Here is a 24,847-nt window from a genome sequence, read left to right on the forward strand (position 1 = left end):
TTGGCCCTCTTAACTGGAGGGAAGCCTTACCACAACCATTAACCTCTTTTTCCTTCTTCTTCCCTGTCCTCCTCAATTATGTCACATCTTATGACAAATCAGGGGGTTTCCCTGTGGTAAAGAATCTGCCTGCAATGCAGGAGACCCGAGTTGGATCCCTGGGTTGGGAAGAACCCCTGGAGAAGGGAATGGCAACCCACTCCAGTATTCTTCCCTGGAGAAGTCCGTGGACAGAGAAGCCTAGCAGGCTACCATCCATGAGATTTTTGCAGAGTCGGACACAACTGAGCGAGCGACTAACACTTTCATGAGTGACTTAATACTTTCTATAGTTAATCAGGGTTGAATGTTATTTATGTTATGAATCAATATTTCATTTATAGAATTACCAAGCCTCAGAACTGTAAACAACTTTCTAAATTCTTGAACTCAACCTCAGAGGGGTAATCCGAGGTGCAGAGATGAGCCCAAGGTAGTTGCAGGATTTGTGAAAGCCATCAACATATGTTTGTGGTTTTAGCAGAAAATAAAAATGCCAGGAGTTTTGTTTATTCTTGTGTTGATGTCAATTTGGAGGAAGTAAGGAGCTCAGTTTTCCCCTGTGAGCATTGGAGAGGAAAAATAAAGTCGTGATTACCTTTGCAGCTTTTATTAGAAATATAAATATTCAGCATTCTCTTACAGAGCCAAATTGATCAAGAATTGGAAAGATGTTTTATTACTGAAAGGTTTACAAGGAAAAGTTGGTTCAAAGAGCTTACATATTTTTGTCTCACCCACCCTAGAGAATGATATTCTTTTTAGCTCAAAGCACAATAAAATCAGTATGGTGACTTATGTCTACTTCTTCAAAACATTTTCCCCTGGGTCTATACTCTCTATAAAACACTGTTAAAGACACCTGGAAGTAGAAACTAGAAGTATAGGATGCAAATTACATATTGTCGCCGTTACTGCATATGAATACACTGTGTGCATGCTAATTAAGGAGTCTGGGCGCTCTTGCTGTACATCCTCTACATCTCAATCTATATAAAAATAAACAAATGGTATCAGACCAATGCTATGGTATAGAATACTGTATTTTTATTTTTTAATTTTTAGATTTTAAAATTCACTTTTGTGCTAAATACAGAATATTTTTAGCCAAACGCACCGTTTCATTTCCCAGCAATGTCCAACAGTTTCCTATTGCTATGAGCTTGCTGCGCTAACTGATCGGCCTTGGTCATTTCCAAGACTTCTCGGAGGAGGTGGAAGGTGAGATCCAGGGAAATGGGAGGTTCCTGGGATCGCCTCTTCCTGGCGGCTGGCGCCTCCTGGCGGCTGCCGAGGGCGTTCTCCGTGCCGCGTTCCGCGGGACCCGCTGGGCTGTCGAGTGGGCGCCGGGGCTGCAGCAGCGCTCGGAAAAAGTTGGCGGCCACCTTGTCCGGAGAAAGGCGACTGCTGCTTCTGCTGGCGAGAGGCGAGGCGGCGGGAGAGAGGGGAGCAGCCCGGGTCTCATCGAGGTTACCCAGGCGGAGGAAGTATTCCTCCCCAACGCGGAGTAGGGTGGGCAGAGCCTGGGGTTCCTGGGGCTGCGGCAGCGGCTGGAAGAAACTCAGGGGCTGGGGGTGCTGCGATGCCTGCCGGGCACCCGGGATGGGCCCCCGGCTGAGGAGGGCCCTGCATGGCGGGGAGGGCAGCAGAGCCACCAGCAGGACGCCTACGGACACGAGCAGCGGCAGTCGCATGTTAGGGGGCGCTGATTGCGGTACAGAGGCGGGCAGAGGGCGGAAAAAGAGAGGAAAAAAGAGAATTATCAGAGTTAAGCTCCACTGGGAGTTTCCCGCAGGACGACACCCACAGACCCAGCTCCCGGCGTGGGTGGGGCGCTGTCCGTAGTGCTGAAGCGCCCGAATTAGGACTTCCAGAGCTGGAGTGAGACCAAGAAGGGGAGCAGCTTGGAAGGGCAGGGCGCGGCAAGGCTCAGTCCCGCTCCAGGCTGGAGTGACTCTCCTTACAAGACTCTCTTAGGGAGGGTCCCCGAGTCCCCTGTCTAACGATTCCCCCAGACCAATTCCCCGGCCTCTAAAGACCTGCAAATTCGTGGTCTCAAGGGCTCTAAACATTTCCCCCTCCCCGCGACCCCACCACCACCCTTTCCGGATGTTTCAGCATTTTTCTCCAAACTGAGAACTGCTGCCTCTCCTTCCTCTTTTCCCATCCCTGCCCTTGGTTCTCTCGGTGGTCGGGATGGATGGGGGCTCGTTTACACAGACAGCAAGGATTAACGGCCAGTTCAGGTAACGCTGAGCAGCCGTCTAAGTTTGCTTTTAGTAGCATCTCAGCTACTATCTATCGGAATCCTGTGGCACGGGCGCGCACAAACGCGCGCGCGCGCACACACACACACACACACACACACACACACACACACACACACGCCTAGGAACAGCCGGCAGCACGGCGCACACCCTGGCAGCTCAGGCAGTGCAAAGTTGGAGGCGCAGTTCCGTCTAGGCGCTCCCTACCTTCCGAGGTGCTTCTGCAGGTGAGCGAGGCGCAGCGCTTCTCTGCAGAGAAAGTCTCTGGGGCTTTTTTTTCAGGGATTCTCTTCCCTTCTCCTTTCTCTTCCCACTCTGTTCTTTTCCTCTTCTCTTCCTGTTCTGTCTCTCCACGGACGTGGGCTCTGAGTTTCTCCACACCAGAGCCTGGAAGGGGATTTTATAGTGTCGACCCTCTTCAGAAACCACGCAGCATTTGCCTAATAAGCTGACGCTCTCTTGACAGCTGGATTGCGCGCTGCCTCTGCTCCTGCATAAATCATAGGGCCCTGCCCGGGAACGAGGGGCAGAATTTTTGCTATCTCAACACTGAATCTCACATCCAATTATATCAACAGATATTTATCGCCTCCTTGATGACGTCAAAGAGCCCTAAAATGGAAGGGCTTCTTATGACTTGTCCATTGACAAAAATTCTTGAATGAGATTTCCCAAGTGTGAAGACATACTGGCCTCTTACTAGGAAAGGCCAAAGGGAAGGTCAGAAAAGAGAGTGAATGGGAGGGGAGAGAAGGGGAAGGGAAGTCTATCAACACACAGTCCTGTGATGGGGGTAACTCTGGACACTTCTCTCCCTTCTCCCACCTAACTCCTCTGACCTGCTGTGCCAGGCAACTCCTCAGCATCTGAAAATATCCCTCTGCTAGAGACAAAATGCCCCACTAACTTTCTGCCTGGAAAAGAATGAAGAACAAGGAGATGGGATTGCAGGGACATCCAGCTTTTAAAGCTCTAGATGCTTTATCCTCCCAAGAACAGATAAAGAAATTATGAGTCTGCAGAGGTAAGATCAAGAAGTCTCTTGAAACACTGCTCAAGTTTTTAAATGATGCAAGAGCTACTCCCATGATGAAGAGGCAGAAACCAGAATCAGTGAGGGGTGCAGCAAAAATTTTAAGGTTTTCCCAGAATCTCACTGTTCCTCCTTGTTCTCTTCTCTCAGAATCTGAAATTAACTGTGGACCTTTCTGTTCCTAAATTAGAGAAAGGGGCAGTAAGAGGTAACTGAGGTAAACAATCTTTTTATCTGGTCTCCTTAATGCAAGCCCAGTGACAGAAGCATCCATTCTAACTTCCCATTCTATATTGAGAAAGACTTAAACTGCTTGATTATAGGGCTGAATTTATCAGTTACATGTTTTCACTGATGAATGTTGAGCCTGTAAAAATGATAATCTCATTCATTTTACTTCCAAATACTATTAACATCCATGACAGTGCCCATATCAGGAGTACCCAGGTTGTTGTTGTTTTAATTATTTCTTTTTCTAAATTCAAATGTGCTACATGGGAACCTGATAAATACATAAATGCTCTCTGGCACTACCACAGAATTGAATGCCTATAAAACCACACTATATTTCAAAATAAACTGATATCACATAGGTGTGAGGTTGTTAACCTCTAATTGTGCACATTTTGTTTGTTGTTTAGTCACTAAGTTGTGTCTGACTCTTTGGTAAATTTGTGGACTGTAGCCTGCCAGGCTCCTCTGTCCATTGGATTTTCCAGGTAAGAATACTGGAGGGGGTTGCCATTTCTTTCTCCAGGCGATCGTCCCAACCCAGGGATTGAACCTGCATCCCTTATATCTCTTGCATTGGCAGGCAGGTTCTTCACCACTGAACCACCTGGGAAGCCCAATATATTCTGCAATTCAAAATGCAATTCCAAACTCTAGTGTCTATGATTCAATTCAGCGTCTAGATAACCATCAAAGTTGTTTATCAGAAATTTCCTGTTCCTCATTTCTGGTTACCTCTGCTTATTCCTTTGTAGCTAACATGACAAATGATACAATGCATATTTCAACTTCCAGTTTTGAGTCTATACTAATTCACAATTGCTCCAAGAAACAAAAGGAAGGTAAAAAGAAAAAAATTCTGGCTGTTTCCAGAGAAGTCAGTGCATAGTTGGATCACTGTACTACGGAATGGACTTTTGACATAAGAGAACAGAGAAAGAAACATGTCTTCGGGGGAAGATGTGAGTTGTTACAGAAGATCATAATTATAAAAACTAGCTGAGCTTTTAGAAGGAAACTGTGTTTTATGTTGCTAAGAAAATAATCTTTCTCTGTCCCCACTGACATATTTCAGCTTGGGTATCGATCTGAAGGTGAAAATCGGTTTGGAAGGGGAAGTTGAGGTAAACAAATACAGAAGTAGAACTAAGAAAGGGAAAGACCACAGGTTTAGTTGGGAAGACTTGGGAGGTTCCTGCAGAGACAGTGAAAGTGTTGGCTGCTCAGTTATGTTTGATTCTTTGTGATCCCATGGACTGAAGCCCGCCAGGGGATTTCCCAGGTAAGAATACTGGAGTGGGTTGCCATTTCCTTCTCCAGGGCATCTTCCCAACCCAGGGACTGAACCCATGTCTCCTGCATTGCAGGTGGATTCTTTACTATCAGAGCCACCAGGGAAGCCCCACTGAAGAGCCAGCTCATTCCAGGCTTTGACTGGCCCCAGACCTTCTGAGATCTCTCTCCTCTTTGGCCATATGGAGGATGCTGATTTAGTATAGCTCCCTCAACACTGCTGAATCCTTGCTGTGAGATTTTCCTTGAGCAGGTAGTTGGTTGGGAACAGTGGCTCTCACTAGGGGTGAGGAATAGAAGGCCTAGATCTCAGTGGAGGAGTTGTGCAGAGTAATCCCTACTCACCACAATTTAACCAAAAGTTAGATCTCACCAAATCACTGAGCATTCACATCAGAAATGACTGGAAGAAATCATTTGGTTTTAACGAGAGCCAGAAAGGTTAAGTGACTTACGTGAAGTCACTCAGCTTGTGATAAAAGTCACAATTAGAACTCATTCCTTTGACTACCCGCCTGTATTATCTCCATAATATCACAATACCCTTTGAACTTCCTTTTCCAGTAGAGACGCAAGAATAAATTAAAATGAGAAGATGAATCTAAGTGAAGCAACATGTTCACACACTAATCCTGAGTTACCTTTTCTCAGACTTTCCGTATATTAATAAATCACCTAAGGCAAGAGAGCACAAAGATGCCCTGAGCATGTTGATTCCCCAGGCCCCAACCTCTGTGCACGCACTGCAGTGTACCGTTCAGCTGAATCTCATCACTGTAACATGAGGTTTTCAAATGCACTGCCAACTTAAGATGCATTCATTTGATTTTTCCACCTTAGTTTACCTTGGAAAAAAGACATCTTTTGATAAAGTATAGAGCTTATGTGGTTCTCAAATTAATGATACAAATGTGTGATTGCAGAAATAACATACTGCAAGAGGACTTACATATACAGAAAACTAAATAGCCAAGTCTGTAAAAATTACCACTGACAGATTCAATGTTACATGTAGGAATAAATTCTTCAAAGGAATCACTGGAGAACCAACTTAAATGCTTTCAGAGCCTAAAAACTAGCCAAGAAACATGGGCACAAAATAGGGATTACTTCATGCTTCCAACCATATTTTTCAATAAGAACATATTATAGGGTATAGTTAAATTTTTAAAGGCATGGCACAGCAGTTCAGTGAGTAATGAAATATTAGGAATAATAGATACCTGCTGGGCATATTTCTGCTGTCTGCATCTCCCTGACTTTGAGGAGATCCCAACACATGCTTCTATTAGCAAGTTCATAGCAAATGAAGACAATCTCCAGATTTGTTAACTGAAACATTTGCTGAAATGAATCTACCATCTCCAATGACAGCCTTTAAAAATGCCAAGGGTGGATAGGTAGTTTGGTAATTATAACTTCCATAGGTAGCACTAGGGAAAGGACCTCAAACAGCACAAATATCTAACTGCTTCACCAGTAACTGTAACTTTTACTAATCTCTTCTGATTATCAAAGCCATTCATCCTCCTTACAGAAGACTTACAAAAATTGGAAAAGTATAAAGTAGAATACAAAATCCCTCACATTCCAGAATATATAGTCTCCTTAATATTTTGTTGTTTTCTTTGAGACTTTTCTCTGAGTGCATACATTTCATGTAATTGTATTAAGACTGTGTTCCTAATTGTGAATTTCTGCCTAACAACAATTCCTCCTAATCCTCTTAGAAACTTAAAAGTTAACTGGCTGGAGGAATACTCCCACTCGTTTCCTCAGTAACCACTCCATATCCTCAGCTCCCCTTCCTCAGCCGACCTTTTGCAAACCCTTTACAGCCACTTCCTCTTCCTTGCTTCTTCAGACACCGCTTCATCTTTCCTGCTCTCCTCATTTCAGAAGATTATTAATCCCGCCCACCTCCTTACAGTCTTTACCGTGTTCTCTTCATCTGGGGTTTATGCTAACACTTAAATGAAGTCTCAGGGCAGTGTCTGGGGGTGTGTGTTGGTAAACATGACTGCATTTCAGAAGACTTCTTAAAATGCAGTGTGCAGAGTAAATTGGAGGGGCAAGGAAGTGGGCAAATGAGTTATGGTCTTTGGGTCATTACTGCTGGGCCCCTATAGAATGAGCATCACATGCCAGTGGTGGCGGGAGCTGTACAGGACAGTGGCAGGGTCTCCTGTGGATCGTTCCAGGAGCCCAGGACACTAACTGTGGGCAACCACGCTCCTGTCCCAAGGCTGGTGATGGTAAGGCTTCCTTTCGTTTCCCCATAAGTCAACAATCAGCAGCCAAAAATCGTCCCTGGGTGCCTTACCTCCTTCCCTCAGAAAATGGAATGTTACCATTCCCAATGTTTGTTGTCTGTCCCTTTATCTTTCCAGAAGTTAGGCAGTAACTGACCCTGGGGAGATGACTCAGAGCACTGAAAAGGGGACAGGTTTCTGCTTCTCTAACAAGCCCTTGTCTTGATAGACATGACTGACCTTTCTATTTACATCGTAATACATCAGATTCTCTGTTTTAGGCTCCAGATAATGGATGGAGGGCAGTGAGAGGATGTGTGTGAACTTTCTGTCATGAAGGGCAATTTGCAGGAACTAATCATCTTACAATACAGTTGGTCATAAGAAAGAAATCCATCAACTCAGCATCCTAATTAGGTATTTATATTCATGAACATTTCTTGACTCTAAGGAAATTTTTGCCAAAGAACCCTCCTAGGAATGTTACCAGTGTTACAATGGGAGAAAAATGAGGGGCTGTTTAAAGTTTTCATTTACTTGGCTGTGCCTGGTCTTAGTTGAGTCACCTCGAACTTTTAGTTGTGGCATGTGAAATCTTAGTTCTGTCATCTGGGAACTGACCAGGGATGGAACCCAGGCCCCCCGCGTTGGTAGCTTGGAGTCTTTAGCCACTGGACCACCAGGAAGTCTCTATTTACAGGAAAGTTAAACACATTTTTTACTGCAAAATTTTCTAGTGTTTAAAAAACTTTATTCTCTAGTGTAAATCCCCAAGTCTTCAGCCTCTGCCAGGTATATTTGACCACAGAGCATGTTCATTCATTCTGAGACAAGTTGGGAGATGCAATAAGCGAAGACATTTTGAGTTCAGCTACACTTTCTTTCTTTACCATCCATATTTAAGTCCATGATTAAAGCTGCTAATATTTTACTTCTTCTAGGGGGATAATTTCAAATGACACATTTCACCCTTGAAGAGAGTGTTTCAGAGTATGGACACAAGTCTATTTCCAGTATTTCTGAGGATCACCTGCCAGGGAGGGGTCATTTTACAGAAAGGAGCTGCTGAGCCTTCCCTTGCTACTCATGTAACAGACTGTTTGCACACTTTCCGGTCAGGGAAAGGAGTTGGTCTCTACAGTAATTTAGCCCAGGGAAATCTGTGAGCCCACCTTGCAAAGGAGGACCTTCTTTGGGTGTGAAAAGGCAGAAGTTTCTTAGACAAATTGCAGTTGGCGATGTCAAGTTTCTTCCAAAAGGAAATTTGATTATTCAAGACGCAGTAGGTAACAAGAGCTGCAGGGGTAGACAGAGACAGGCAGCCAGTACTCAGGAGCTGTGGATCTCAAAGCTACTGGCTGTGGTTTCAGACCTTTGGTGAACCTTGCTACAGGCTCTATTCATCTCCCAAGGCTTTTGTCAGCCATCTGTGGGAAATGTGATGTTAGCTTCCAATGTGAAATCTACAGTTAATTTTTCATGTGTGTGTGCTTGTTAATCTGTCTTGCAGCTTGTTGTGAGCTCACTTCCCACTTCTTTGTAACTTCTAGTACACTGTTTACACAGGCTGTGTGTTGGTTCTCAGAGACTGACTACGTATATCCTACCTAAAAGAAAGGCTGAGACTTCCCCGGTGGTCCAGTGGCTAAGACTCCACAATCCCAATGCAGGGGGCCTGGGTTCAAACCCTGGTCAGGGAACTAGATCTCGCATACTGCAACTTAAGATCCCGAATGCTGCAATGAAAACCCCACATGCTGCAACTGAGACCCATCACAATGTTTAAAATAAACATTTTAAAAAAGAGAGAAAGGCTACCTCAGTTCAAGGTGGTCTCATAACTCTAAGTCAACGAGCCCTTGAAAGGAGGGTTGTATGAAACCTATGTGTGGGAAAGAAAGGATCTGTCTGATTTGCTACATTCACTTTTCTCTTTTGCATAAAATTTGGAAATGATCTGAACAACAGCATTCTCAGGATAATGGAAAAGATTTAACAGCCTCAAGCTGCAGTGAAGTTTAATGTTCCTATTCATATAAAGTTAAATATAGATACATACTTGAGCTCCATTTCATTTTCCAACTTGTTTTCTTTGTACTTTAATTCTTAATAGCTGTGAAGTTCTGCCTTGTGCTAATGTACTTTTATCTTCCCAGCAACAACAATAATTGCGATGAAGGGATTTTTTTTTAAATTTTCAAAGAGAAGTAAAATTATATAATCTGATAGATTTCTTTTATAAAAAGAGATATGCAGACTTTTGAGGCAGAATACTATATCTGATTTCTTTTTTATAAAGTTATTCATCCTAGTGTCTTTATATGAAGATTTCACTAAGAAAGAAGCCTTGCAAACAGAATAAAGCATTCACCTGACTCTCTCTTCCTAAGGAGATACACTAGATTTCTGAGTATGGTAGCTGTCACATTACCTCAATACAGTTTTTACTCTATTACTTCCAAGCTGGGTGATCTTGGACCTGTATTTAAAATTTCCACACTTACTTGTCAAATCATTCTAAAATGCCAGTTTCTCTATTTTCTCCTTGTAGGGCTGTGGAGTGAAATGAGACAGAATATAAGAAGCATTCAGTGAACACTGCATCTGTTGCTCGGCTAATGACCTGGCTGCTGTTTCAGTTGAAGAAGGTGTTTCCATCCAGTCTCAGCTCCTCAGAGCCTAGAAATATGTCCGGTATTTATTAGGCTTAATACAGGTCTATTAACAAAATATAATAAGTATAATCATCAAGTTTTTCTTCTTCTAATACTGGAGGCTTTTTGATATCCAGCTGATCTAAAAAAATTTTTTTTAATTGATAGACTTAATTTCCTAAAAGCAGTTTCAGGTTTATAGAAAAATTGAGCAGAAAGTACAAGGAATTCCCATATACTCTTTCTCCCCTCAACCCTCCTTACTGTTCAGTTCAGTTGCTCAAACGTGTCTTTGTGACCCCATGGACCACGGCACACCAGGCCTCCCTGTCCATCACCAGCTCCCAGAGTTAACCCACCCCTCTCCTCCTCCTCTGTGTCCACAAGTCCTATTATCAACATCCTGTACTGATGTGGAACATTTGTTACAACTGATGAACCAATACTGATACACTATTTTTAACTGAAGTCCACAGTCTACTTTGGGTTCACTTTGTATTGTACATTCTGTGAGTTTTGATCAATGCACAATGGCAAATATCCACAGGACTACATCACACAGAATCATGTCACTGTCCTAAAAATCCCCTGTGCCTATAGTTTCGCCTGCTCCAGAATGACATAAGGCTGGAATCATGCAACATGTTCCCTTTTCAAACTGAAACCCTTTCAGAAAGAAACCCTTTCTTTCACTTTGCAATCTGCATTTCAGGGTCCTCAGTCTTTTCAAACAAAGGTACATTTTTTACTTAGGAATAGCAATATTCCCTGGCTGAGGACTCTCTACTTAATGTCTGCTGGCTTAAGGACTATTTCTGTGTTGAAACTTAACTTATTCTTAACCTAATCATTTACTGATTTAACTGAAAGTAGGTGCACTCACAGGGGTACTCTGCATCTTAAAGAGGGGTTAAAAACAACCATTAACATTGATAACTAATATAAAAATACAAGGATATATACTTCTCTTTTCCATTCCAAGATCAGGAAGTCCCTCTCTTCCTGGTAGGAGCCTCCATTACCCCACAAGTGGCTATAGACCTGTCAGGGTCTCCAGATGAGACCTGGATAACAAGGCACAGTGACGGAGGATTCATTTTTTCTTCTCTCTACGCCCTAATTGCTTCTGGGGAACCTTACTATCATTCCATTTGTAGTCTCTGCTCTAAGATCAGGCAATAGCAAATAGTCATTCATGATACATTTAAAAATCTCTTTTGTTCATCTTACCTCTCTCCCTGATCAAGCCCTGGAGGGGTCCCCCTTTTCCCAGATGGGAGAGAGGGTGGGAGGGAGTGGCATCAGCACAGGCGTGGCCAGCTTCAGACCAGCCTGTTCCACCAGATACTCTGAGAAGCCTTTCAATTTCCTTTTACTTTTTCTTAATGTTTACACCTTTCAAGCACAAACAGTATGTCTCTCCACTGGTCTAAATTTAGAAAATGCACAAATCTATTTGGATCTTTCAGTGCTTTCTTAAAAGCCATCTCCCTGGGCACTTGAACTTTTCACAGGGCTTTTTCTGTGGAGATAAGGAATGAGGAGGCTCTTCAGCAAACCCCTGAAGCTGGGTTGTCTGGGTTTCTCTCTTGAGTTGCTGTTTCCTTCCTGTCCTACTTCCTGTCTAATCCTGGGGGGCGGCTCCTGACCAGACAGCACAGTGCCACAGGGACCCCCATCCCTAATCATGGTTTCTCTTGTTTACACTTATAGAAGCACTGCCCTCTTCATCTCTAATCCTCACTGGAACCCTACGGAGAAGGAGATGTTATTTCCACATTCCATAGATGCAGAAGCGGAAGCTCAGAATGGGCCGGTAACTTGGCTGATGTCCCCCAGCTGGTATGTGGAGGGATCCTGGGATCCTGAAGAGCTCCTCTTCTCTATCCCATTCCTCTCGTTCAGGACTCCCAGGAGCTCTGGGAAGGGGTGGGGTGTCGACACATGCTTCTGAAGGTACCAGCACCGTATTTATGCCCTATTCCTTAGCTGTCTCCTTCCTCAGCACCAAGTGCCAGATGTGACTGAGGACTATCACACTGCTAAGGCACACATCACACAAACGAGAACACTACCCCAAATGCCTAAGCTCAGCGCCAACAGCCTTGGAAACTTACCCAGGCATTACACACAGTCATTCTGCTGTTTGCTTTTGGTTTTTCTCCTTAATTTTAATCCTCACACCTCTTCTTTATAAACTATGCCAAATATTCCCTTCTGTCCATCCTTTGCTGCCATTCCTAGAGCAATTCAGACAATCTACTAATAAATGGCAACCCACTCTGGTGTTCTCACCTGGGAAATCCCGTGGATACAGAAGCCTGGCAGGCTGCAGTTCATGGGGTCCCCAAGAGTCAGATACGACTGAGCACTCAGGCACAGACTAAAAAGTGTGCTTACCCAGGTCCCCAAAATAGGTTCCCACCTCTCCATGTCTCTGGGCCTTGAAAACATCTGTGTAGTTTCTCATTCTATAATGGAAGTTATAGGTTGATGTTTATGCTTCACATCAATTTCCAAATTAATATTTGCTCTATCATCCTGCTAATTGATATGCACCTTTACTGAAATTTCAAATCAGCTTTTTGAAGTGGGAGGAAGGCAGAAAGCAACTTGCAAATTCTGTGCATAATGAAGTAAGGAACAAGCTCCCATAATGAAGACAAACAATTATACAACATTTGCATGATTCTTTTTTCTCACAACATGAGACAAGACACGGTGGCTGATTAGCACGCTGCCTTTGCTGCGAGTCTTGCTTCTTCTTTCCCCACCATTTGGTAGGATTCTCAGAGCCAAGAGCAGGTCACACTGCTTGGTCAGAGTTTTCCGATATTATCCTGGGGCCTGCTGGGCAGTCAAGACCACCCTGTCAACTTCAGCCTAACGCAGACTTCTTACTCTGTGACTACCCTGGGGTTGTGTCCTGCAGCTGATACACGTGTGCTCTGAGTGAGGCCCCCATTCAGGTTTCTAACCACTGAACTCAACTGGCCAGAGAGGACTGAGAACAGTTCTCACTCGTCCCTAGAGTATTTCCTGAGCATCTACTTATGTCCCACCTCCACGGTTGGTGCTCGAGATGAAAATGCACAAGGAAAACCCCTGCTGCCCTTGGGATATTCACTGCCCACCAAGGAAGACATGTTAGCAACAATGACATGCACGGTGAGTGCTCTATGCAGACAGAAGGCAGTCCACGCTGATGGGGGGAGGGGGCAGGGAGGGTTCAAGAAGAGCTCCCCAGAGCAGGCAATACCTGAGATGAAACTGGAAGGAAGAGCAGGAATGGCCAACAAGCAGAGGAAGGGTGGTCACTGCAGACAAGACAGCCTCAGAGGGAAAAGCAGCAGAGCTAGAAGGATGATTCAGTATGCCAGGAATGACAGGCAGTTTCCTGTACTGAGCGAAAGTGTAGAGAGAGGAAAGAGCCCCAAGGCCACGTGAGAGAGGCCAGTCGATAAGGGCAAGCTCCAAAGGACTCGGAATCGGACATGTGATCTTGGGCTAATGGGGAGTCAGTGAGATTTTAACAGGGAGATGACAAGGAAAGATGTGTATTTCAGAGAATACACTCAGGCTACCTGGACCTCACAGATACCATGTAAAATGATTATGATAAGGAATGCTTTGGGTGCCTGCTGTGTGCTGGGCCCAGCGCTGGAGAAGACACCAGTGAGAAACCCTACAATCAATGCAGGCAAGCTTGGATCTGTCCACAGTGCCTCAGAAGCTGTCAGACAGCCTGTCAGAAAGTCTTCTCCAATTCAAATCCCAGCCCTGCGACTTCCTAGTTGTGTCACTGGGTAGGTCATGTAACCTTTCATGCCTCAGTTTCTTCATCTGTGAAATGGGGCTACTAGTAGACCTCACCTCATAGAGTTATACTGTGAGGATTGAGTTGTGTGCAAAGTCCTCAGCATGGCTCTGAAACAGGAAGTGCGTAGGATTTGTTCTCACTGTCTCAACTATGACAGGGGCTCGAGGTGGAAGCCGTGGCCTGGAGAGACATTAAATGTGAGAAAAGGCAGGGTGTGGGACAGAGGAGGAAGTCCAAATGAATCCCATCATTTTGTCCTGGGCGATGAGACAGATGGTAAACGCAGCAGGATAGTCTGGGATGAGAGGATGGCTAGATTAACTTGGGAAACATTGATATTGAAGAGCCAGGGGATGTTCAGGTAGGAATATGTAGGGATATGAGCCTACAGGGGAGAATGGGCAAGGCTGGAGAACTGGAATCCTCAGCAATAGGTAGAAACTGTGGCTTGGAATGGCCCAGGGGGAGCAGGACAAGACGAGGGACCTGAGAAAACCAGGATAAGGGGCAGCTGGAGATCACGGGGGAGACTGACAAGGGCTAATTCAAGAGCAAGAAGGATCATCCAGAAAAAAATAGTACCATGAGGCCAGGCAAGGGGTAGAGCTGAGGTCTCAAAGGAGAGGAAGCCAGAAAAGCAAAATGCTGCACAGGAGTGCCACGGTGTAAGGACTGGGAGAAATCCAATCAGTTTGACAGCCTTTTTGGTGGCTATATCAGTCAGGGTCTAGTTAGCAGAAGAGAAACCACACTAGTTATTTCAACAGAGAAAATTTAATATAAAGAATCAGGTTAACAGGAGTTAGAGCTGAAAAGGCGAAAGGGAACATGGAGAAAAGACAGAGACTGTTAACTACAAAAGCAATGATCTCCCTGAGCACCAGGGAACCAAGGGCAGAGATGGGAGTCGCTGGGATCCAGAGCCTTGGAGAAGAGGCCCCCTCCCGCCAGAGCTGGGTGCTGCCCCCTCTGCAGCTCAGAGGGATCTCAGAGAGCTGGACTCAGGGGAAGGGTCCCACTTGGCTGGTGCCTTAGAACCAGGAGGGTGGACCCAGAAGAGCAGGAGCTGGGACCTCTGAGGATGAAGTCAAGAGGGGGCTCTGGGGTGCTGGCAAAAGGAGGACACTGGACCCAACTGCCACGTCTGGCATGTGGGGTTGCTGCTGTGGAGGTACTAACCAAAACAGCAAGCAGCAGGGAAGAGCAAGCCCTTCCTGTCCCCCCATCTGCTGGTCTCCCCCTACTGTTCCCTCCCAGCAAGACTCAGATTACAGAGAAGAGAGAGTTGGCCGACTCCTGGCCTGAGGTTCCCAAAGCAGCATCTACAGAGGTGGTTTGAGGCTAAGCAATCAGAATTATAATTTGCACAGAAATCCTCCCAAGGGAAGGCTAGTGTTTACAAGAAAGCCATCTAGCAATGGGTTGAGAAGCAGAAATCAAGACAGTAAGTGAGGACCATTTTTCCAAAACATTTTGAGGTAAAAGAGAAAAAGAGAATAAAGTGGTAGGAAGAGGCAGATGCAATGTTCAGGATGGCTGTTTACTGGGCCCTAAAGCAAGCTTGCAGAAAGGCGAGCGCCCATGCTGGTGACTCAAAGCATCTGAGGAAATGGGAGGTGGCTCTTGGCTCTGGAGTGGGGGAGAAGGGGGCAGTGAGGGGACTGGCCGAGCGAGAAGCCAAAGAACATGAACTTCTCTGAGAGGTGAAGAAAGATGCTGCGCCAAAACCAGACAAACCAAAACAGCCCCTTTGTAAGTGATGTGCTGGGTCTGCTACTAAGTGGTCCCAACAGAAGGTGCCCTCATCTCCTAGTACGCGGAATCTTTCTGGTCTCGGCATGGATCCTCACGCAGCCCTTCTCTAACCACCCTGTCTGTCTAAACTTTTCACCTGCTCACCTCGCATACTTGAGCTCCCTTTCTGCCTGTCCTCTTGAGCACTCACATGCCATCTACCGTCATTAGTGCGTTTATCGTTGTGTCTCCACAAGAGACACTATGGCGAACACAGTTTTGTTCACTGTCATAATAACCTAAAGTAAAAACGATGCTTGACACAAAATAGCCACTTGATAAATGTGTGTTAAATACACAAATGGATGAAATCCCCATGCAAGCAATACTGAAACTAAATAGAACGCTCCAATCAATCAACCAGGATTCAGCCACTATCTGCTGGGCCCTAGCGGGGATACTGAGAAACGGTATGGAGGAGTCCCTTCTATCACAGAAGTTAGTGTTTGAAAAAATGAAGCAACTTAGCCCACACGGTGACAAAAGAATGACTGAACCCTGCCCGCCGTCCTCCCAGGCTGCACTCTCCCCGGCAGATTGGTCTCCAATCATCTGTCTCTTCCTTGGATCCCTGGAGACTCACAGTCCTCAGCAGTCTTTCTGCTCTGCAGCCCAGGGATCACTGCCTTTAGCTGGTCAAGGTCGTGGTTCCACGGGGCCGAGTTCTCAGCCCCTCCTGGGAGGGGTCTGGGCCCAGCCGTGCAGCTCACACACACCTGACACCCGTGGGTGTTTTGAAAGCCTCATCAGAGCTGACTTTGATGGGCAGCAGAAGCCCTGCAGGCAGCAGGCTGCCAGGACTGTCAGCCCCACTGGGGTGATGGGGGACGGGGGTCATATCACCACCTGTCAAGTGTTAGAAGAGACCTCAGACAGTTTTATGGATGCAGGGGATGAAAGCCCACATCACTGAATGAGCATGTGCTCTCCCTAGACTAGTCCCATACAATTCTGCTTCTTCCTTTCTGAACAAACCCAGATTTAGTGTGCCCAGTGCAAGTGCACACATACATACACCACGTGGAAATGCACAGACATCACATACCCTCACAACACACAGACACAAGCAAGGCACTTGAATCACACACACACAATCACAAGGCTTATTCTCAGCCAGAGAGTTTTGGGAAATAACTAACAGAATGAATGAATGAGCGACACTAATGTTTTATCTGTAATCATTTAACGGAGGATGGAGCATAGCAGCCACCTACTATCAACCCTTCCGGTTTTAAACACTTATTTACTGATACTGGAGTTTAATTTCTTTTAAGAGAAATTCAAAAGTCTGGAGTAAAGAGTTCCTCCGAAACACTCTTGCTGTTACTACCGTTTATTATTTTTTAAAAATCCAACGATTTGTTGAGGACTTACTCCTTTAAAGAAAGAGCTCTCTGAGAAGAATGGCAGTGTGTTTACTAATAAAGTATGCTGAAACAACAGAGTTAACGGAAATTACACTGGACTGGGAGTGAACAGGATTCCAATCCTGTCTTTTTATGATTATTAGATGCAGCTGTCTGCAAATTATTTCTTCCCTCAGAGTCTTGATTTTCTCATTTATAATCTGGGAGGTGTGGTGGAGAGTCTTTACTTAAATATAATACACTGACCCTCCATGCGCATCTACACTCTGTCCTAACACTTCCTAAAATATTAAAGAAGGATAAAGGCTAGACACTTTAAGCATGACAACCCATTGTGGAGACAGGACATCAACAAACTTCCAGGAGATGGAGAAAAGAGGTTGGAGTGGTGACTAATCAAACAAGTAGAGGAAGCCACAGACTAGAGCAAAGAAAGAAAGACATACAGCCATCTGTCTATTAAAACTGGGGTTCTGGAACATCAGTTGTTAATAAACGGTTGGAGAAATCCACAGACTGATTCTCAGCTGGGGGGGGATCTTGTTTTACACTCAGGGGACATCTGTCAATGTTTAAAGACATTTTTGATTGTCATGACTGGCATCTAGTGGGTAGATGATGATGAACACCCTTTGATGTCCAGTATGGGTATCACACAAAAAAATGGTGAAGCCCCAATGTCAAAACTGCCAAAGTTAAGAGACTCTACTCTAGACTCAAGAGTTAACATCACACTTCCAAATGCTCTCCTCACTGGCAGACTGACAGACATCCATCTATGGACTGCACTGTGTCCTCCCAAGGTTCATATGCTGAAGTTCTAATCCCCAGTATCTTAGCATGTGACTGTTTTTAGAGATAGGACCCTAAAAGAGGCAATTAACTTAAGGTGAGACCATTAGGGTGGGCCCTAATCCAATAGGACTATTGCCCTTAGAAGAAGAACAAGGAACACCAGGGAGACACCCGCATAGAGGAAAATCCATGAGAGGATACTGTGAGAAGACGGTCATGTGCTAGCCAAGGAGAGAGAAATGGGAGAAACCAAACCTGCCCACACTCTGATCTGGGACTTCCAGCCTCCTAAACTGTAAGAAAATTGATTTCTGTTGTGTAAGCCTCACGGTCTGTGGTATTTTGTTATGGCAGCCCTAGCAAACTAATATACCCAATATACAAGTAATGAGAAGATTCTTTTTCAAAGAAATGGAATACCCATAGGGAAAAGACCTTCAGTCTGCCAACTATAGGTCCCTAGGACTGTTGCCTACTTCCTCAGATGACATGAAGAGGAACTGCCGCCTGCAAGCACTGCCTCCTTCCCTTTTACCTGCTCCTCCCTGCCACATACACAGCTCAGGGTCAGCTTATCAACTGGTTCTTATACATGATGGAGTAGCTAAAGAGCACTGAGCTTCTGAGGAAACTCTACAACACGAGAGAGAGAGACCTAGATAAACAAGCAGAACACACAACTCTGAAAGGAACAGACATCGTTTTGAAACACAATTTAACTTTTAAAAATTCTCTTAATTAATATTACTAGAAAGAGTAAAAATGTCATTGTGCCAGCAAAATACAAACAGCTAACAAAGACGAACTATTATAAAATAAAAATATGACTCTGAAATTCAAACAGATTATGAAGTCTAATAAATGACCAGATAGCAGAACAAAGAGATGTTAAAAAGAGAGAGAGAGAAAAGGAAAGACATATAGAGGATGAATCCATGAGGCCTCACATCTAATCTACAGACTGACACAAAGAGGAAACCAAGAGGAAGAAATCAAAGAAATATCACGGGAGATTTTCCAAGAGTTAAGGACATCAGTATACAAATTAAGATGCCAATCAAGCACCCAAGGCAAGGAAGTACCTAAGTCATGTACGTGCACACGCATATGCCTCTAGACCCAGTGTTACAAAAGCCTGGTACCTCAGCAATAAAGAGAAGATAATAAGATGATTCAGAAGGAAAGAGAAATTTTAAAGGTACCTCTAAAAGACAAGAAGTCTGACCAGCAGGAGACTGCTCATCATCAGCTACAATGGATCTGAAGACAGCAGAGCAAAGGCCTTCAGGTTTCTGTGTGGAAATGGAATGTCATACTCAATCCAACCTTCAATGTCATACTCAATCCAACAAATAAAGATGAGGGAGCAAAAAGCCATTTCCAGAAATGCATAAACTGACAACACATTTCACACCTGCAAGCAGTACTGCCTGGAGAGCTCTGGTCCTTGAGAGTGCCCTCTTTGAAGCTCTAAGTCCCCTCCAGGGTCTGGGATGTGGCAGTGCTGGATAGGACAAACCAAGTTCAGACCTGGTTCTGCATGGGTTCTGGCCTCCAAGATATCTTCTTTATCTTCTGGCCTCCTCTAGTGCCTTGGGTCACCAAGAGCCAGCAGAACCCCTTGGTGGGGCATCCTAGCTTGGACCAGGGTCCACATGGGCGCAGTTCCTTTTGATCCCCACCCCCTGTGCTCTCCGACCATCTACCCTGCACAAGTTCACCAAGATGCCCTAAGGACTCAAGCCGTGGCATTTCTTGAGGCTCTGGGCGGACCTTGGTTCCAGGAGGGCATCCCGGCAAGTGGATTGAGCCTGCTACCTGCAGTTCTGTTTCTTTCACAGAACCATGTGAGACTGGGCCATGCGAGAATGGCACTGACAATGATTTTAAGTGACTCTCCAACATCAAACACAGGACAAGCTAGAGGGTCAGGACCAAGGACCTTCAGCCTGAGCTGCATGGGGGTCCCATGTCTCAGCGCTTGCCTGGCTTTGTTTTGTGGTTCTGCCTCTGAATTTAGCACCCAAGGGTAACTGAGGGTGACAACAGGCATTCTTTATTCTGTGTGACCCCAATGATGTTCTCTCCTGCCTCCACTGATGTGAGGACATCATGATTTTCCAGTCAGCTGAAGCCTTCCTGATGAGGGACAAACATTCCTGCACCCAGTGAGGCCACTCTTCTCATTTCTCCTATAGTCCTCTCCTTTGATAGCAGAAATTAGAAGGCAGGGTACAGCTAACAGTAAAATAATCACTTTCTAGGAATGCAGTGATTACTGCAGAAGGAATTCAAGAAAAGACAAGAGTTGGAAGATGTATTGGTCTATATTTATGTTATAAAATTCCAAGTGGTAAATTCAGCATAACCAGGAGACAAATTATTATTCACATTTTCCTGCCCACTCTGGGTAAGACTTGAAACTTGTGGTCATCAATAAAATACAGCAATATTCATGAGTGGCATGATGTATGCCACTCATAAGTAATGATTACAGCATTATAAGTAATGATATAACCAGCATTCAATAAATGGTGTTACATTAATGCACAAATACAGATCTATATTGTTTCGATGCAAATAGGTTCTCGAGAGCTTGGCACTGTGATAAGTCTTGCTAGTTTTTTCTTATAGTGGAAGTTAGCTAGGAATAGTGGATTTGGCAATAAAGAATACAGAGACAAAGAAGAACCTTAGCATACACTGACTGAACATTAAATATGTAAATATCTCACCTCTACCTGACATTCTAAATTACACCCAACAAAACACTGTACTCCACATGGTCTTTGTAATACTTTAAAAATTCGATTATTTATGTAGAAAGAGGTCTCCCCCAAATGGTTTGTCTGAGGCCTCCCATATCTAGGAGCAGTTTTGAGGAAATTATTTAAGGGTTGACTTTAGCCTATTAAGTAAATTTAAACAAACAAAAACAGAAGTCCTGGGATCCAGGAAACCGGAGATACAATCCAGAAAAGCAAAAACAAGTCTCAGAATAACAAACATGAACACAAATCTAGAAATCAACCAGTGTGGCTCAGGACAGAATAGAGGGTTCCTGGGGAAAAGGGAGAAACTCCTGGAAAAACAAAATGCCATATAAGAGAGGTGACGTGATCACGGTTTTCCTCCTGGCTCTATAGTCAATCACTGTTACTTAACCACACTTAGGTGAAGGATTTATTGATTTTAAGCTTTTATAAACAACCTATAAATAAGGCATGAGACAATTATGATCATAAAACAGAATGGAAATGCCATCAAATTTAGTAACAGACATAAAAATTCAAATGATAGAAACTGGGAAGCTCAAAGCAGTGAAGGGGGAGGGGCGGGTGCCAGTGGCCTCATCTTTCCAAGTGTGAAGTCAAGGATTATGGCCTTCTGATAAATTTGGAAATGAAGGGGTACATTTTTGAAGTTACAAAGTTATCCTAGGAAGAAACTAAAACAAAGAAGTAATAAGGCTATATTGGGAGGATGGGGAAGGACATGGTAGGTATAATGAACTAAATACTCATACATCAGAGCAGCAGATGCAAGATAATGTCTAGAATTGAATTCATCAAGATAATACTTTTTAGAGAATGGATCAGAGGTGCTGTAGGGGTAGGAAATTTGTTTTTCATTATATATATTTTATTTTAAAACTACAGGCAGGCATTTCATTGATAAAAAGTAAATTTTAAGTCTTTTGATGACTGAACAAGATGATTTCTAAGGTTCTTTTCACATCTAAAATCCAAGGAAACAAGCTCTCAAAGCTTAGTCCACTCAGGAAGAGCCCTGGGATTTTTCCCTTCAGAAAGGCTGACTATCTGATCAGGAGCCAGTCCACGCCACTGGGAATCTCATAAACGCTGTTTTGATAAAGGTCAAATTTTCCACTCCTGACTTTATCTTCTCAACAGCTCTAGGAAGCAATTATTAAAACCATCTTCATTTTAGAGATGAGATGCAAGGAGACAAAATTAATTGTCCTGAATGACATGAGCTTTAAATTGGTAGACTGCTGTTGGATGAATGGCCTCGTCACTCCAAATTCTTGTCTTTCCCCCTGTATTATACTTCTTGTGCAGAAAGAGAAGACTAAGAAAAATTCTCTGTCCAAGAGCCAATCCCCCAGTGAAATGTTTATATAAATGCACTGCCTCCTTCTTCAGGAATCTGATGGAGGAAGCTCCTTCTCTATTTGGGCTCATGAACATAGGTGATCCATGAGCACACTTCACTAAGGCTTCAAGGGCTCATTAAAGGACCTGGAAACATCCATCCTAAGTGACTGGCTCAGACAGTAAAGAATCTTCCTGCAATGCAGGAGACATGGGTTCAGTCCCTGGGTTGAGAACATCCCCTGGAGAAAGGAATGGCAATCCACGCCAGTATTCTTGCCTGGAGAATTCCACAGACAGAGGAGCCTAAAGGCCTACAGTCCATGGGGTTCCAAACAGTCGGACAACTGAGCAACTAACACTTTCTTGAGTGACTGGCACCAACATAGTGTACTGCATTCACTGGGCACAGGCTATGATCCTTTGGACCCCCAACTGCAGCATTTTCCCTGCTCTCTGAACCAAGCTCTTTCCTGACATCTTTTGCAAGCCCCAGTCGTGGTGAGGTACTCCTGCACTTCTTTCTGATGTTGCAGTGAGGAGACTGCTTCCAGGACGAGTGGCTGTCAGGAGTGGAGGACTCCAGGAAGATGCTGGCTGGGATGCTTCTCATGCTTGCCAGAGAGACCTTCCCAGGACCTGTCTTTCCAGGGAGTGCTGGGCCACTCACGTTACCTGCCTCAGACTCCTGCTCAGTGTCACAAGGCTGCCGAACTTCTAAAGAGGGTACATTTCATGTTAATATAGCAACAGAGTCCTTGACCTACAGAAACACCACGGGAAACTGGAGAGAGCTGGTGTAAATTTCCACTGAGAATTTGACAATCTAAGCGGCTCTGCCAAATTGGAAACTGCAACCTCACAGCAACTTTGTAAACTCATTATGGTCCCTCTGATCCCTCCTCTTCCCTTTGCTCCTTTCTCCTCTCCCAATCCTGGCTTCCCAGAGATGGGCTTCACAGGGTCCACCCCCTTGGGCCAAAACAAGTTGCCCCTTCCTTTCCCCTTTGTCTCTGAGCTTCACTTAGGAGATGGGCCAGTGAACTGGATAACTAATAATACCAGATGCTATGTATTCCTGTACTTTCCCTCCCAATAGCATGTCTGCATTCTCCAGGAGGCCTTCAGTGCCTAAGTGTAAGCGCTTGACAGATGGAGAACATGTGGGCTCCGTGGCAGGTATACTGATGTGCTCGTCACTTTGAAGCAAGTAACTCAGAACTCCTCAAATCCCCCCAAAGCAGTGACACCTGATGGCTGTCCTTGCACAGTGCCAGAGCTGTCCTGGGGCTCACTAGGAAAGACATTGGACCCTTAAAAGTCCAACTGTCAACTGTCAACTGTGCTTACTGCAGTAATATTCGAATATTTTTCTTTTGCCCACTACATATTTCTTAATATTATATTTTAATATTATCTCAGTTTTGTACTCGGGTTTTCTTGGGCTATAATGAGACCTGATTTACCAAAAATTTACCAAAATTACATTATTTAGCAAAACATACTTGGTGTAGATAGTGATCATCTCTTCAATCCAAAGAAACAAGCGTATAAAGTTACCTTGACATGTGGACTTACATTTTTAGTTTTTAGAAACATTTAAAAAATTCGTATTGTTATAAGCATTGGATGCATTACTCCATCAATAGAAAATAGGTCTGCTCCTTCAGTATATGGATAAAACACAGGAAAAGATACACTTCAGTTCAGTCGCTCAGTCATGTCCGACTCTTTGCAACCCCATGAATCACAGCACGCCAGGCCTCCCTGTCCATCACCAACTCCCAGAGTTCACTCAGACTCACGTCCATTGAGTCAGTGATGTCATCCAGCCATCTCATCCTCTGTCGTCCTCTTCTCCTCCTGCTCCCAGTCCCTCCCAGCATCAGGGTCTTTTCCAATCAGTCAACTCTTCGCTTGAGGTGGCCAAAGTACTTAGGTACCAAGTAAACTGATAAGGAAGTTAAATACTGATAATTTGTTTTCAAAGATGTGATACAAAACAAGAAGAAAATACTCATGTGAAAGACAATTTAAAAGCAAGCTACACTGGTTCATATTTCTTTTAAAAGAAACAAAATGTAAAATTTGGAGAACAGACCTTACGCGATACCAATATTATTGAACCACTATCTATAGTTCCAAAGAAGGTGAATCTTGAGAAGGGAATACGGTAATGAGAAAAATATTAAAATTAGTTGGATCTTTTTTATTTTAAAATTGGATAGTCTTCAGAATTTGTGTTTACATATCTATGTATCTATCATCTATCTGTCTAACATGTGATTGTGTATATTCAATGCCTTAAAAAATTTTTTTCCCTAACTAATGTTTATGATAAAAAATGAATTTGTCCAAAAATAAATAAATAAATAATTCATAAAGGGAATACATTCAAAGGCTCAAATTCAAGATTTAAAACAAAAAACAAGGAGTCAGGGAGTTAAGTATGAGGAAAAGAACCACTTACATTATAAGTCTTAAAGAATGATCACATTAGACTCATATACTCCAAATGAAAATAACAAGTTTAAAATAAACACATAGGCTCTGTCTTTCAGTGGTTGGGATATGTAAACTTAGCCTAAATTTCTTGAATGGATATGCAATAAATCTATTTATAACATTTTCTCTGTCCTACTTAACTTATGACTAATCCTAAATAATTAGAGAGTCAGATGGCTGAGTATTTAAAGCAGCAAATGTTCCAAACAAACAAAGGGTCATTTCTACTGAAAGCTGGAGACCTGTAGGTATACGGTTATGGGACAACTCAGGAAGAGCTGCAAATGGAAACTGCAAAAGGAACCTCCAGAGTGCTGCAGTCTTGATGGAAGGGAAAAGGAGGTGCCTTAAAATGTAGGTGGCATGGTCATCTTGGGGGCAGGGGCCAGAAGGACTCTCCACTTAATAATTTCAGAAGCAACTTTCACTGTTTTCTGTATGTCTCATGAAGTTCTACCATGTGGACCTTTCTCTTAAAAATTTTGAAAAGAAAAACCTTTATCCACTTCTGTCTTTTTAATTATGCCAACATCACTAAAATCTCTCAACATCCCCCTCCAAGATAAATCTTTTATAAAGAACCCTAAGACTATCATTTCACGAACACTTGAAAATATTTTCTCAACACTGTCCAACAGTGCTCAAAAACCAGCCTGATATATATAGAGCCTCCTTTGTGGAA

The 24,847-nt window shown here is 43.9% G+C and overlaps 1 protein-coding gene across 1 annotated transcript; it reads right to left on the reverse strand.

The window, feature by feature from the left end:
* Positions 1 to 633: 633 nt before the first annotated feature.
* On the reverse strand, positions 634 to 13,173 carry CRH (corticotropin releasing hormone). The gene is made up of 3 exons (XM_069600133.1): positions 13,029 to 13,173; positions 2,514 to 2,693; positions 634 to 1,744 (listed from the first exon to the last, which is right to left on the reverse strand). Exon 3 carries the CDS (start codon positions 1,731 to 1,733, stop codon positions 1,161 to 1,163), a length of 573 nt encoding a protein of 190 aa, XP_069456234.1. The 5' UTR covers positions 1,734 to 1,744; positions 2,514 to 2,693; positions 13,029 to 13,173; the 3' UTR covers positions 634 to 1,160.
* Positions 13,174 to 24,847: the final 11,674 nt, after the last annotated feature.

Source organism: Ovis canadensis, chromosome 9 (genome assembly GCF_042477335.2).
Source record: "Ovis canadensis isolate MfBH-ARS-UI-01 breed Bighorn chromosome 9, ARS-UI_OviCan_v2, whole genome shotgun sequence".
NCBI lineage: Eukaryota > Metazoa > Chordata > Mammalia > Artiodactyla > Bovidae > Ovis > Ovis canadensis.

Coding starts and splice junctions, on each gene's coding strand:
- CRH (XM_069600133.1), bottom strand. CDS start 1,733: ATGCGACTGCCGCTGCTCGTGTCCGTAGGCGTCCTGCTGGTGGCTCTG.